This window comes from Medicago truncatula, chromosome 4 (assembly GCF_003473485.1).
Source record: "Medicago truncatula cultivar Jemalong A17 chromosome 4, MtrunA17r5.0-ANR, whole genome shotgun sequence".
In the NCBI taxonomy this organism is placed as follows: Eukaryota; Viridiplantae; Streptophyta; class Magnoliopsida; order Fabales; family Fabaceae; genus Medicago; species Medicago truncatula.
In genome coordinates this window covers 36,408,218-36,424,915 of record NC_053045.1, presented here as the reverse complement: position 1 = coordinate 36,424,915, position 16,698 = coordinate 36,408,218, and the positions used below count along the sequence as shown (strand labels likewise).

General features: G+C 34.6%; 1 protein-coding gene across 1 annotated transcript; it reads right to left on the bottom strand.

Annotated features, from left to right (window-relative positions):
• Nucleotides 1-781: 781 nt before the first annotated feature.
• Nucleotides 782-15,460, bottom strand: LOC11441602 (alanine--tRNA ligase). The gene is made up of 23 exons (XM_003607169.4): nt 15,172-15,460; nt 14,474-14,712; nt 13,672-13,812; nt 11,851-11,997; nt 11,435-11,587; nt 9,914-10,043; nt 9,457-9,553; nt 9,068-9,188; nt 8,885-8,944; nt 7,706-7,756; nt 7,495-7,590; nt 7,268-7,369; nt 6,585-6,707; nt 4,871-5,002; nt 4,546-4,617; nt 4,379-4,454; nt 4,160-4,302; nt 3,977-4,085; nt 3,706-3,893; nt 2,644-2,733; nt 2,329-2,511; nt 1,971-2,147; nt 782-1,130 (listed from the first exon to the last, which is right to left on the bottom strand). Exons 1-23 carry the CDS (start codon nt 15,437-15,439, stop codon nt 1,059-1,061), a joined length of 2,970 nt encoding a protein of 989 aa, XP_003607217.2. The 5' UTR covers nt 15,440-15,460; the 3' UTR covers nt 782-1,058.
• Nucleotides 15,461-16,698: the final 1,238 nt, after the last annotated feature.

Here is a 16,698-nt window from a genome sequence, read left to right as displayed (position 1 = left end):
TGTTAGCATATGGTGTGGCAGCAGATGCGGTCGATGAATACATCAAAATAGGAAGTGGTACAACATTGGAGTGCTTACTTGGATTTTGTAAAGGATACTACATGTTAGTGTACTTGAGAGTACCAACCCAAGATGACCTGCAAAGGATACTACATGTTAGTGAAATGCGCGGGTTCCCATGAATGATCGGGAGTATTGACTGCATGCACTGGGAGTGGAAAAATTGTCCTAAAGCATGGGAAGGTCAATTTACCAGGGGGGGATAAGGGAACCACTACAATTATTCTTGAAGCAATTGCATCTCATGATCTATGGATCTAGCATGCCTTTTTTGGATGTCCGGAAACGTTGAACGATATAAACGTTCTAGACCGGTCACCAGTGTTTGATGATGTTGAACAGGGAAAGGCTCCAAGGGTGAATTACTTTGTGAATCAACGTCCTTATAACATGGCATACTATCTAACTGATGGTATCTACCCTTCGTATCCAACTTATATCAAATCAATCAAACTTCCTCAAAGTGAACCCGATAAGTTATTTGCAAAGAGGGATGTCGGAAGGACATCGAACGTGCATTTGAAATGCTTCAAGCTCGATTTAAAATCATCCGTGAGTTATCTAATTGAGTCATCCAAGTTGATCTGATTCAGTCACGCAGTTCAACCAATGACTCAATTGTTCAACCATTTAACCCAACGACTCAGTACCCTGCCTAGTCAATGGTTGGGAAGAGTTTTAAAATTATAAGTGGGGACATTGCATAATACATGAAGAGATGTAGCAGGACACATGTTAGCATTTCCCATAAATAAATTATTCCAAAGTGTTCTTCCCTTCTAAATCAATCAATGCAATTGCTATTACACTTGAAACAATTTGTGATCTTTTTATAGACAAAAATTCCTTGCAATCAAAGCACACACTGTAATGTATTAACCCTAAAAATTAATGTATTAAACATTTGAATTATGTTCAACTCATCCAGATTAATAAATTAATTGGAAGTGTCCTTCCCTTCTGAGTGATTTATACGTAATATGACCACAGTATACTCGTTAGTTCAATTTCACGGATGCAAATTTCACTGCAAGATCCATAGCCTCATTTACGTGTGAGGCATCTGTACCCTGAAAGAAAAAAAAAAAAAGGATGGTGCATACACAAATCAATATGATATCAACAAAACAAAGCTAGATAGTCAGAATAAATTAAAAAAATCCCTTCATGAATAGCCAACATGTTAGTACATGATAATTTGATGATAGAAATATTCCTAAGATGTTTATGACTGATGCCATAAGAAATTCAAAACTATAATCTAGCTGTATCTCCGAAGGCTTTTGGCCCAGAGCATTTCAAAGTAGATCAGCTAAGCAGTGTCTAAAAGACTTCATAAAGCAGATGACCATGAAAATTTAAGTGATTGTGGAAACAAAATATTTTAAAATTGAACTACTAGGTAAAAAAAAAATCCAACACAAACTTGGATAACTCTTTCTTGTCCTTTCCATTTCAATATAAAAAAAATCAAGTGAAGTGTTAAGAAGCTCAAAAAACTATAACTGATATTACAAAACATCAGCTCCATTCAAAATTTCAAAAACCATTAAACACAATCCATGGTGGAGCTGGAAGATTTTCCTATATCCAAGAGAATGGTAAAAAAAGTTGTTTAGGAACCTATATAAACAACATGTTCATAAAAACAAGGACTCAGATGATGAATTGATTACATATCTATGTAACTATATTTTTGTGTTCGTCCAAATAAGGGCATTATGATCAAATATAAGTTATTTTATAAATCGAAAACAATACAGTGCATATTTTTTTACAGAAGTTCATTACCTTAAATGACATGATATATGAAATGGAGAGATTATTTAAAATTTCATTACCTAATGACATAATATATGAAATGGAGAGAATATTTATAAGTGAAAATTATAGTCTGAATAAATACTAACCTGTCCAGTTGCAAGACCTCCTTTTCCTTTACCACATCTCCCTTTCAGTGGCCCCAAAGCATTACTCAGCCATTCTGATACATCCAGCTTACCTTTATCTCCTTTCTCCGGCACCCCAGCACACACTACAGCTTTGTTTGTAGATTCATCAGTGCTAAAAACCATCACTGACAATCCCTGTTTATCAGCAAAAATTGCTTCTAATTACTGTTTGATGTTGACAGAAAATATAATTGCCAAGGACACATGACAAACTCAAGGAGCGTGTTCGGACATACAATGACATCAACTAAACACATAACGAGGTCATCCATTGAAATGCAGCTAGATTCTTAATTAATTATGAATTAGCAAATACCTTCTGATCAATGACTTTTGTAACAGCCTCACGAACTGCTGCAACATCAAGGCCAACATTAACGTGAGATATGCAGAACGATTTTCCATCTGAAACAGCTAGATCAGCCTTCTCAGCTGTTATTGTTACAGCTTTACGTTTGTTTTCTTCAGCAACACGCTTTTGCGCTTTTCTCACTTGGTCCTACAAGAATTATGATATTAAATTTTACGCATCAGTAAAATGTAATGAAAGCAAAACAATAAAAAACAGACAAAAGTGGAACAGGGGAAAAAGTATAAAGCATGAGATGCAGATTTTTTAATCATATAATACCTGAAGTAGGGCTATCTTGGTCTTAATTTCAGCTTTCTTAGCTGCAGGAATTGATAATGTTTCCACATTGCTTTTCAAAGATGAAACTTTCTGTGACAAAAAGGGAATTACAAGCTGAACTTGTTAACAATTTTGGAAGATAAGCATATGTCTCTATCTGCTAAGGAAATCAGTGTCAATCAGGCAGAGAAAGATATGGAAATCAAGCAACAGATAATCGTGTTGCGAAGGTGAGTACCAAGTCATTCTCGACTGGGGAGCTTATTGGGATACTTCCATATTAAGATTTGTGGGTTATCAAGAACCACCATTGGAGAAAAGTCACTTAAGAACTAGGCACACCATGTATAAGATTTTAAATATTAATAAAATGTAATGATCTAAAATTATTGGTGGGAGTGGGATCCGTTTAGTAACTTTTTTAAAGGAGCTGAATTAGAGAGATGAAGTGCTTAAGTAGTGAAAAGTGAAAATAAGTGATGTGTAACTATGGGACCCACTTAAGATCTCCAAAAAAGTAAAATGAGTGTGTGTACGCGTCTATATCAACTTATAAACATATCAAGCTATTTTTATAAACGCAACCACTTGCACAAATGTGGCTGTCATAAGATAAACCCAGATAAGCTATTCCAAACACCCATATTCTAACAGTGTAAACAAGGCCAAAAATAAAAATTAGCAACCGTAAATGCATAACAGAATTGTTACATTAGTTTTGTGCGCTTTAATTCAATAGAGGTTCATGCTTATGAGCATTTCAATTTCAATACTTTCCAGTATGTTGAGTAGGTCCCAAAACCTTCATATCAGATCATGATTTTGAAATTTTTAGGTTGCAGCTAATTTCATACAGTGAAACCCATTCGTAATAATTAGCAATTTGGTTGTCGTTTTGCCAGCTGGTTCAGCCAGTTAGTAATGGGTTTTTACCATCTTCATTCATTAACTGTGAACCAAGCCAGACCTTCCAAGGCTCAAGTGATGGAACTTGCCAAACCAAGTAGAATGGAAAACACATGCCTGCTATCAGAATTTAGACAAATAAAAACCAATACCAACCTCTTCCAGCAAACTTCCTTCTAGCTTAGCCACTTCATCTACTTGCTTCTCAAAGTTATCTGCCATTTTCATTGCATCAGAAGCACGGTCAGTTGTGACAGCTGTTATTCTACGGATTCCTTTAGCAATTCCCTCCTCAGCTAAAAGTGCAAAAGCTTTAGCCTCTCGTGTGTTTGAGATATGAGTACCTAGATTATCGGGTAAAAATGAATCTCAAACAGAAACTAAGAAAGAAAGAAGTTTCAAAGAAAACATTGACTTTGATATTCACCACCACACAATTCAGATGAAATAGATAACCATTTTTCGTTATCAGGGTCAGCAAGGAGATCTTCAACTTTTTGTCCAACTGACACAACTCTAACCGGATCAGGATAGACCTACATTAAAGCAGAATATTAAAGAATGTGATCCTGCGGATTAGAGAAAAAAGTATAAAAATTACAGAGCTTACTTCTCCAAAAACAGCTCGCAGACCCTTGATACGCTTGGCATCGGCAAGAGTTACCTCCTTTGCATTTACATCCAATTCAGCTTGAATTTGCTCATTAACAATTGACTCGATTCTCCTTAATGAATCAGCATCAACAGGCTTGCCTACTCATTCCAGCATAGTGAATAAAAACTCTTTTAATTTAACATAGTTCTTGCAGCCTTAATGGACAAGCCTTACCGTGAGAAAAATCAAATCTCAATTTTTCAGGAAGAACAATAGATCCTTTCTGGTCTACATGATTGCCAAGTACTTCCTGCATTCATCATATGAAATCACAACAATCACCATGTAGATCAATATGAAAAGAATTAGTACGGCTTAATTCAATAGCATTTTCAACATACCCTAAGAGCAAAATTTAACATGTGTGTGCATGTATGATTAGGGGCTATAAGGGCACGTCTTCCATAATCAACCTGCAAAAGCAATTAAAAAAAAAAACAAAACAAAGCATCAAAAAGTAATGAAAGATATGTGGATAACTAGGGGAAGGGGTATTTTAAGTAAAAGGGGAGGGGCAATAAAATAATCAAAGGGTTATTTTAAGTCATGAAAAAATTCATAGGATAACTAGAGAAAGAGGTATTTTAAGTCAAAGGCGAGGAGCAATAAAATAATCAATGGGTTATTTTAAGTCATGAAGAAATTCATAGAAGGAAACGAAGTTACCTTGCATACTACTTTGTCGCCAACAGAGATACCAGTCCCATTACCAATGTGAAGCACGAAACCTCCATAAACTTGAACGTTATGAACTTGAAATGAAGCATGATGGAAATCAAGAGACCCGGTATCAAAAATCTATGCAAAAGAAAACAGAAAACATATCACAAACACTAAACTAACAAATTGATGGAGAGGAAAAATTTATTTACGCTGTTTGTTTCAAGAGAAATATAGAAGAGAGAAATTAAAAAGAGAGAAGTAGAGAAGAGACAGGGGCTTCTTTTTGTTTGGTGAAGAAGAGAAGTTAAAGAGAGAGAAATAAGAGAGACCAAATTTCCACTTTTCACTTTCTTTGCTGGATTAAGAAGAAATGGAAAGGTACTGAGTGATCACTAAAATCATGTTTTTACCCTGGCTTTATTTTTTTTATCGTTTGTAAATAATTGTTACGCATAAACACTATACCAATCTGTCAGATGCAAGGAGTCAAGCACTACGTTTTGATCTTTCTTACTGTGTTACGTTAGTTACTAGCAGCAATTAATTCATATATTTCATAGTTGTATTTTATACGAATAATGATTTTCTTTACTTCTAAAAAAAACAATTTTCTTTACGATTAATTGTGCCAAAAAAACACAATTGAATTTTCTTTTCTAGAAAAAAAAAATGGTTTTTTTTCTTTATGAAAAAAGACCCATGATTGTCATTAACGTGACACAGGAAACAAATTTTAACAAAAAAAAATAAATCTAAAGTTTAAAGTAAATATATTTTTTAGAAAGGGGCTTATTTGTCAATTCAAAAAAAGTAATATATTTCTCTCTTCTATATTTCTCTCTTATACCAAACAACCCATCAAATCTATCTTATTTCTCACCTATTTCTCTCTTCTCATACTCTCTCACTTATTTCTCTCTTCACAATTTCTCTTGTAAACCAAACACACCCTTAGGGTCCCTATTTTCATGTAAGACATTTTCGTGTGACCATATCCAAGAGTGCAACTACTTTGCTTGATGTTTTAAATTTCAAACCATCTTATACTACTAATATTTTAGTCTGTGTACGGAAATTAAATTGTATCACCACGCCAGTATTCTCTTTTATTAAATTACTACTATTTCTTTTGCATTAGGTTTGTTACATTAAACAATCTTAAATTTCTTACATTTTGAAAAGTTAAAAGAAGTAGCTTTAGAAATTAAATTGTATCACCACGCCAGTATTCTCTTTTATTAAATTACTACTATTTCTTTTGCATTAGGTTTGTTACATTAAACAATCTTAAATTTCTTACATTTTGAAAAGTTAAAAGAAGTAGCTTTAGAAACAAACGGACAATAGATGAGAAAGAAGAGAATGTTAAGGGAGAAAGTACTTTTTATATAACCAAACATACAACATACAAAACTTCAAAATCAATTATTTTTGCTTAAGCAAACAAGCCCTTAAACATATATTTTAGTTTTAAAGATAACATCTTCACGAAAGCATGTTGATTTATAACTGGAGATGTATAGAGTAAAGTTGCAGAGGAAAATCATAATAGAAAACACCAAAGAAGAACATTATAGCTACTTGATTGCATTTTCTGGACAAAAGTGAGTTTTATAATTTTAAATAAATGATTACTAACCATAGCCATCAGTTAAATTAAATAAAATAAGATTGACATGCAAAATATCATATATAAAATATTAACAATGCTGAATACCTGACCACCTTGCTCAGCATAGAAGCTTGTAGATTCCAGAATTACACCAACATCACCATCAGTATTAACTGAATCAACAAACTCAGAACCAGTATATATTGCTTTTACCACAGTCTCATGGTCCTAAGGCAAGAAATGGAGAAAAATAGAAATCAATGGAAAAAGTCCTAACTGATTCTGAAAGAAAATTGATAATTGAGAATGCAAAGTCTAATACAACTGCTTATCTAATAAACATAAGCTATTGCATATATAATAGAATATCAAAAGCTTCCATGAAGGACTCCCTTTCATTTTCCTCACTTCAATGGCGGCCAATATTATAGAGAATATCAAGTGACTTCCTTTAGTAAGGTGTTAGGATTTAGTCATTTGGGAACAATAAAGAGCACCATTTTGCAAGAACAAGTGGCATAATAAAACATCACAGAAATGTGCTATTTTAAATTTACTTTTATGCCATTGGTAAAAGTGGAGTGCTTGGATAAAGTCCATGTCCTAGGACATGCTTTCAAATAGATTTGTTGCGACTCCAATTAGATATTCACCGCCATAAAAACAAGCTACATGTAGTGTTCTATTTATACTATATTTAATTTTGTGAATATATGGTATCTTTTATCATCCTTTCCCTTTGTAATACTTCACTCCTCTGAAAAATTAGCAATAGTAACTGTTCTTACCCTGAACGAAGCAAATTTGAAACTATCATCTGTTGGAACAATGCTTCTTTTCTGCAACGCTGATGTAGCATCAGCGTCCATGACAATAGCACCACCAGCTTGCTGATAGTAACAAAAGAAAGTTGAGAAGGGGACAAGGAAAAAGACAACCAGTATTAATATTTTCAAAGGTTTTAGTTGATCCTTTAATTTTGTTGGGTACATTGACACTGAAGCAAACAAGATACCTTATTTTGAGCAGTTCTTGATCTTTCTCGTGCTGCTTCCATAGCACTATTAAAACCTTCGACATCGACTTTTAATTTTTTCTCTTCAGCCATTAGCTGATAAATAGAAAAGGTTAGGAAATACAAAAAAAAAAAAAAAAAAAAAAAAAAACATAAAGCATAATAGAATAACAACTTCATACAGTGCGTTATTGTGAAGCAATGCACCTACCTGTGTGAGATCCAATGGGAAGCCATATGTATCCCACAACTCAAATGCTACCTATAATCAAGAGATAGCTGTAAGAGAAATAGCTCACGGCCCCGTCATCACAAACTACTAAACTAAGGAAAACAATATATCAATTAAACTTATACAGAAACGTTAATTAGACACGATTGACAAAAGGAGTCATTGTGTTTTAATGTATTTTGTGTAAATTTCATGTATGATAAAATCATGAGATAGAACTAGAGCAAAACGTGTTTCATACTGTTTCTAAAATTGTGTTTAAATAGCACAGTTGTAAATTATATTGAAAATACATATCAACAGATGTATACCATGCAGTACCATGAATGTGATTCAATTGCAATTTTGTGGTAAATATGATAAAATATTTGCAACCAATGGTTGTGGATAAAACATAAAAAAATGTAAGGATTTTTTGTTTTAGAAAACATTTCTACATTCATTTTCTATTTTCAGTTTTATTATAAAATGCCATTTTGTTTCAACTTTGTTTCCTGTTTTTGAAGTTTTGAATATAAAACTGGGAAAACACTACCAACTTCTTTACTGTTTTCACAGTTTCCTGTACAAATCTTTGAAATCAGGATACTGAAATGAGTGAAAAGATATTTCTGAGATGAACTAAAACTGAAAATAGAAAATGAATACAAAAACCAAACAAACCCTTAAATTCATGATCTTCATGAGGACCAATAATATTGAAAACTTAAAATGCCATAAAACCCTGGAATCAGAGGAAGACATTCTCCAAAATATCACCATTATTTGCAAAAACAAGAGAGAAGTTCAATTTGTTAACAATGGTGTAATTATTAGCTATACGTATCGTTTTTTATTATAACAAATTCTTGGTATAGAAAAAATGTACCTGTTCACACTGACCTAGTGAAACTGAAAAGTTATAAACATCAAGTCATCAACCTCTAGTGACAGCTATGCTAAATGCAGTACTTAAATGCTAGAAATGAAAAGAACCACTCATATGACTTTCCAACAACAAACAAAATAACTAAGCCACTGGAAATTTCAGAAATTTTGTTTGTTTTAACATTAAATGTTTGTTATATGCAAGTACCCAATTAAAAAATTAGTATCTAAGTAATAAACATTGATGAAACCAAGCCAACCAAGTATCTGAAAATAAATTATTCAACTTGCCTCCCCACTCAGTATGTTTCCCTGAACATGTCCAACAGCTGTTTTAAATTTTGCAATGCCCTGGAGAATAAAAAACAGCTATTCCTTTAGTCCTTTACAAAAATAGCTTAGATGGCTGTCATTATGTCATGGAACCAAAATGTGACAGCCCATAAAAATGTCTTCATACGTGTCTATCCTGACCTTAACTAAGGTTCTGCCGAAACTTTCCTCTTCCTCTTGAATCACATTCCTAATGTGCACTTCCTGTTGTTTTAGCTCGGGGAAAACATCACCCAGCACATTTGCCACAACATTTACAAGCCTGATTTCACCAAGATTAATGACAGAAACAGACATTATAAACAGAATATATTTTCACAGATTTATGCCTGGAACCATTAATCAGATGACTATTGACTAGTAATAATAAAAAAAAAAAAATCCAAAATAAGTGCATCTAGTTTGAATTTGAAATAATTGATTAATACGAGTTTTAGATATTTAAAATGGCACTAGGATTTGGTATGTGGTAAGGAAGATTTAGGTATGGATTCTGACAAAAAATTGAAATAGTTAACCATTGTACATACCCATTGAAAAAACCCTCTTCAGCCTTTAGCACTTCCCGACCATACCGAACAGCTCGACGGAGTATACGCCTCAGAACATACTCACGACCTTCATTACCTACAAAATATGGAAGAATGACAAAATTAAGGTAAGCATTCCTCTCCCTATCATCAAAACACAATAATGATGGACATCCTAAATTTTAAAGTGAGTGAGTACATGGTGTTCACTTAGATAATCTGTTCTACAGCTTGCATCACAATAAAAATTTTATATAATTCAAAATCACCAATAAGTGGTAGAAAATTTATCTTCGCTGTGCATCTCCCCAAGGGCTACGACCCTATCTGTGAAAAAGATGCCTTCCTAAAGACATGAGGGAAAAAGGCAGCAATTTTGATGAAACTGGAGAGTTAAAATTTTGGAATCCCCATAGAGAAAGTATGTCAATAACAATACAAAGTTACAATATCCTACCAGGACGAGACCCATCAGCAATGGCAAATGACAGAGTCCTGATGTGATCTGCAACAACCCTGTATGCCATGTCAATTTTATCTGCATCTTCTGGTCCAACTTTCCCAGAATATGGCCGAGCACCAGTTGCCTGTTATGTTTTACAGGAAAACGGAATTATATATCAATTTAACCAGATATCATTTCCCGGTCAGTTTACAGTTACAGATATAAAATCAGTATGCTAAATGAAAAACAATTCACAGACATGCACGTGTTCATTGAATAATTGGATTATGAATATGACATGTTTCAGATTGCATGTATAGGAAGCCAACAGTTCTGAAAGAACGTCATTTAAGACTAGCAAGCAGAACTTACAATTCACATGCATAGATCTATGCCCAAACTCCAAAGGTATAAATAGATATTTCAGAAGGCAGCATTCAGAGAACAGAATAGATTATCAAACAGACTTAGGAAGAGTTGTAACAAGATGCCCAAATAGAAAACAAGAGAAGTAGACACGGAATTTGATATAGTTAAACCTACAGGGAGCTATACATTGACATCCATGAGCATAAGCTGTGAAACAGAAGGGGGGGGGGGGGCATCATCTTGAGCAACGAAGATTATTGACATCCCTTTGAAGAGTATCGTTCGTTATATATTTGTAAACATTACTCAACCATTCTTGAGAAAAAGAAAAAAATTGGTCCAGATGAATTTGAAAACATGTTAAACTGGGACCATATAATTCTGAATAGTAGGACTTTTATTTATAATACCTGGGAAACTGTGGTTCTCTTTCTCTTTAGTTAGAATACAAAAGGGGGGGGGGGGCATCATCTTGAGCAACGAAGATTATTGACATCCCTTTGAAGAGTATCGTTCGTTATATATTTGTAAACATTACTCAACCATTCTTGAGAAAAAGAAAAAAATTGGTCCAGATGAATTTGAAAACATGTTAAACTGGGACCATATAATTCTGAATAGTAGGACTTTTATTTATAATACCTGGGAAACTGTGGTTCTCTTTCTCTTTAGTTAGAATACAAAAGGGATGTCCTTGTGAGTTTAGCTCAGTTGGTATGGACAATGCATAATATATGCAAGGTTCGGGGTTCAAACCCCAGCCACCACCAAAAAAGAATACAGAAGGGATAACAACAGGAAGTTGCAACTGCTGGAAACTGCTAGGATGTTAGAGAGCCTAGTGTCTTGACTCTCTCCCAACCATAAGCAATATAACCTCTCATGTCAGTTCTGCCCCTTCTATTTATTCTACAGATATAATCTATTACATAATATTAAACTAGGTCAGGGCTGGGCCATTTAAAATGGACCTGCGCGCCTAAAATAAGTGTGCCTAATAAAAGGCCTACGAACAAAATACTTTCTCCCATGTGTGTAAACATTCTCTTCAAAGGGTGATAAGCAACAAAATATAACAAGTTTTACAATTCAAGACTACATGTGATTCTAGTTTTAAAAATATATATGGAAATATGATAAGCTTTAGTTCCTTAACAACCATACCAGCTGAATAGCATCAAATATAGGCATGAAGACATCAGTGTCATAGTTGCTCAACTTCCTCTGCAGTATAGAGGTCAGTCGTTCAAAACCCATTCCAGTGTCAACATGCTTTGCAGGCAGGGATTTAAGAGAACTGTCAGCCTCCCTGTTGAACTGTGGTGAGACAAACAGAAACATATAAGATAAGACTTCACGGGGAAAGAAAAAGTTTGCATGCTGATTCTAATGCTAACTTATAATGTAGATGGGATCAACAGAAACATGTAAGATACAAATTTCATTGGTATAGAAAAAAGTGTGCATGCTAGAACAGTGGATTCTAAAACCAACTTATCAAGTACACAAATTTTATTGTGGGTGGGCGGGCAGGAGGAGAAATGGCAGTAACACTAACACACTAGATATCATTAAAATACCTGAATAAAGACGAGGTTCCATATCTCAATGCATGTCGGATCGTCGTTATTAACCAAAGATGCAGCATCCCGGTTGCCAATTCTGTCAAAATGAATTTCTGTGCAAGGTCCACAAGGACCGGTGTCACCCATCTCCCAAAAATTGTCCTATCGAAAGATAAACACCTAATTAGATTTGCTAATTCAGTCCAGAAACAATTTACAATATAATGTTAAATAGATTTTGCATGACTCCATTATTTAAATAAATCCATTTAAATTTTCATTTGTTTTTTTTTCAGAAAAGAAGAGGTTAATCATTGATAACTACCATCAGTCACATTGTTAATTTGTTATTATAATTTTTAATGGTTCGTATATTCGAGACGGGCATAGAATAATAGAAGTGAACGAATAAAACATCTAAAATTACTTTCTTATGAGGTAATTGCAACGCCTTTCAAGAACAAAGATAACTTTCAATATATCATCAGAAAAGCAACAAGCTGTTGTCATCTACGTAAATTGAGGGTCTATGGTAGCGCTTCGCCTGACTTTAGTTTTTAACTATAACTTAAAGCTATTTAAAGTTAAAGCCAGTTTTAGCTTTATAAGAAAAACTAGGTTGTCAATCCCGGATAACGGATCAGCCAAACGGAAACTAGAATAGCTGAATAACATGTGTCACCCCAAAATTCAAATAATTTTTTGCCAGATTACAAAACAATTCTACAAACACAGACATAGTATCTGAGAAACTAAACAAATACGTAAAAAATAAACATTTGAGCACAATAAACCACTTATGGAGAGGTGGATGTCCTGTTTTTTGGACCTGTTGGTGATGGTTTAGATGAAGTTGCCATGGTTGTTGGAGAAAAACTAACAGCAGATATTAAGAGTATGTAGCAGCTAAGGTTTATATACATAGTTGTAGTCTCAAACGCACTGTAACTAACTGTAACTAGTTACAGCTGGCGTAGTCTATAAATAGATAGCAAAGATCATTGAAATGGTTAACAAATCATAATCAAAGAAACAGCTCAAGAAGCATTTCCGATTCTCTATTCTATCTATAGTTCTAGAATGAATGCTGGCAACCCTGACTGTAATTCTAACAGCAGGAAACAGAGAGTAGAACTACTGTTGGCTGAAAACAAAAGAGTAAAATTGGCAGAAAAGGATGTTAGATCTGTTTTGAAGACAAAGGTTTTTTTTGTACAGAAAACAGAGAGCCCCGATCTGTTCTGTTCACAGAAAACAGAGGATCCTGTTTGCAAAAATAAGATGACATCAGCGGTCGTGGGACTCCAGGGGATGGATCGTGAGAGACTGGGTGGGGTGTAGCTCAGATGAAAGGAGAGAAGGCTGCACTTATAGTATAGTAGCCCACTAGGTTGACTTGTAGTTTTGTTGCAAGTAGTAGCCTACTGCTTGTGACATGGGCTTGTGATGGGATGACGAGGGGTTACTATGATTTTAAAGAAGAAAGAAAGGAGGTTAAGGAAATTAGGAAAAAAAAAAGAGAGAGAAGAGATGTATAAGCTCTTTAGGTTAGAGCTAAAGCTACTATTCTTTATTTTTTTCTTCATAAAAATAAAAAATTAAAAAATAGGGAAAGGTTGTTTCCCCAGATTTTCCTTTTAAGAAGAGAACCCAACAAAGCAGAGTCAAATAATTGTTTTCAGTACAAATTATAACCTAGATGGCAGACAATATTACATAAATGGTAAATGTATCAAATCAAATTATTAAATATTACTTTGATATTAAATGGACTTTGCATATATTATGAAAATATTTCATTCCACATATTTAAGAGAAAACGTAGTAAAAACATACTTTGCAGCCAAAAGGAAGCACACGTCCAGGTGGCAAAAACTTTAACCATATATCTCTAGCCTCAGTATCAGGGGCAAGACCAGCCTTCTCATCACCGCCAAAATATGTGGCATAAATGCGATCTGATGGTAATTTATAAACCTACAATACAGTAAAGAAGTAGATTATGTAACCACAAAAGAATTTAGTAATGCACTATATATCTACTGAGGAACTAAATAACTATCAACTTTTGCGTTTGAAGATACTGCAAACACGATAGATAGACACCTATAAACATAATAACTTTAGCGAGCTTATTCAAATTGAATTGAACGTTTTAATTGACTTTTACTATTAATTTATCCACATTTAGAAACCGAAGGCCACGTTGGGTTGGGATTGGCAGTGCTAAGACTGGTATCTGCAACTATTAATTCAAAAATATAATTTGTCATCAAAGGGAACCCAGAGCAGTAGTGGTAGGCATGGTATAATTGACAGGATGGAAGTGGTGGTTAGCTGCAGTGAGTGATGGTGCAGTTTCTAATTGAAACATGTTATTTAAGCAGCACGAAAACCTAATTAATATAGAAGAAACAGTCAATAGGAATATATCCCAGTATGGGTAGCTTCAGTAACTTCCTACTCCCTAGCTTTTAAAGTTTAGAATTAGATGTCATTCCAAAGCAAAATTAAAAAATAAAAAAATAATCCCATAATGATTTTACTAAACTATATAATTTTATTAACAAGCAGGTGAAACAACATAAAGCACATAGTTCAAGAAGCAAGATATAAAACTCCAATTGATAAAGCATACTTTGGTGAGTAACTCCCATGCCCAGCTAATGGCTTCTTCTTTGAAGTAATCGCCAAAGGACCAATTACCTAACATCTCAAAGAAGGTGTGATGGTAAGTGTCTTTCCCCACATCGTCAAGATCATTGTGCTTACCACCAGCTCGAATGCACTTTTGGGTATTGCAAGCACGGGAGAGTTTGCTCAATGCAGTGTTGGGATCAACAGTCCCCAAAAATATTGGCTTGTACTGGTTCATCCCTATCACATATAAAATCATAACAAAAATTACAGCAAGATTACTATATTTACCTATCATCAGTATTTACGACCTCTTTGTATTGACTTATTGTAGTTTATCTGGGTATAAGCACTTGTGGAACTGTTTGAAAGAGCTTATAGAAACAGCTTATAACATATCCATATCCTATTTTCAACTTACTTCCATAAGCTCTCCAAAATGATTTATGAAAACAGCTTATAGCTGGTGTCAAAACAGTATATCTTAGACTTTGTTATTGAAATTGGACAACTCAAATAAAAACCAATAAAATAGTAGATTTCAATTTGAGATTCTATTTCTAGGCAATAAAATTACAAGAACTTCGATTGCAAATTCAATTCTAAGAATCACCAAAATCTAACTGGTTACTCGAGTGATTGTAAGTAATAGTGCATAACAATAATAACCATAGAAGAGAGATGAGGGAGGGAAGCTACCGGCGTTGGCGAAGAGGAGAGTAGGGTCATTGACGGGGACGACGGGACTGGATTTCCAGTAGACATGATTCTTCTCTTCGAAGAACTTGACGAAGGTATCTCTGACGCGATTCGCCGGCCACTCGATATCGAGTGTATCAGTTCCTGTCATGGCGGTGGAGACGGCGGAGGTGGAGAGAAGAGATCTCGAGATACCGTGAGAGGGTGGCGGCGCTAATAGAATGTTACGGTTACAGAGAGAGATGAGTAAACTGAAACCTCTTTTCATTCGCAACCCTCTTCTAATGTGGATATCAATCTTTTATTCTTCTTTTTTTTTTTTTTTAGTTCAATTAAGATAAAAGAGATAGTAGGATAACGACTTAGAAATAAAAGGTGATTGTAAATTGGCGTATTTTTTGTTTTAGTCTTTGTAAACTTTTTTGTTCCGAGACAAACCCTGTATTTACCAAACATTTTAAATCTGGTCCTTGTCGTTCAATTTCGTGAAAAAACGATGAGTTAGCTAACGGAGCAATACGTGGCATCTGATGACTAGGTAGTTGATGAGATGGCATTAGTGTTTGCCCCCTTTATATTGAAAAAATGCCTTACATTTTTCATTTTCGTCCTTGTGTTTTAGGGTTTCATTGTCTGAAGTTAGAAAGGCAGAAAGTCAGTTTCGGTGAGAGAAGAAGCGGTTTTGGCAGTAATCGTAGGCGAAAAACGACGTAGAAGCCTTACCATTTCAGAATACGATGGTGATCAAAGGCATTAGACAGTTGAAGAAGAAGATTAAACAGTTGTGTTTTGATCTTTGAAGGTAAATATAGGTGGAGCTATTTTGAAGCCACTGGTATTTTAAAGCAGTTTGGATATGATGATCATCTTAAGTATCGATTATGGTGGTATATTAATGAGGAGGACAAGTATGTTAGGATTATTGATGACAATGACACTGGCAGGATTTCTGACTATGTTATCCAAAACAGTGTGGCTCGCATATATGTTGAGCATTTAGTGATAGGGATTGTAGGAGCCAGTGTTGGAGGAGGTCCTATTAATGTTTCTGGAGGTGTTGATGATGGTGCAGTTGATGTTTCTGGAGGATTTGTTAATGGTGTATATGAAGTTTCTGGAGGAAAAGATGATGTTGGAAATGAAGTCTCTGGTGATGAAACTGAGAGTAGTGAAGATGAACATGATGGTGCAAGACTTGATGATAGTGAGGAGAAAAGATCACTGGGTTTGGATGATGAGCTTGGAATTAAAGGTGAGGACCCTCCTCTACCTCCTCCTCCTCCTCCTAAAAAGACCAATGCAATGGATGCTAACAGTAGAAGGATGAATGTGTTGAGTTGTGTTTCTGGTTCATCATCATTTGTTGTAGATGATTTGGATGTTGGGTATGTTAGCGAGGAACTTGATAGTAGTGACCCTGATGCATCAGGTGATGAAAAAGAACCAAGATATGATAAGTTTAATATGGATGAGTTATCAAAGAGTTATAAGTTTAAACTTGGGTTGAAGTTTAAGTCATTGGCTGAA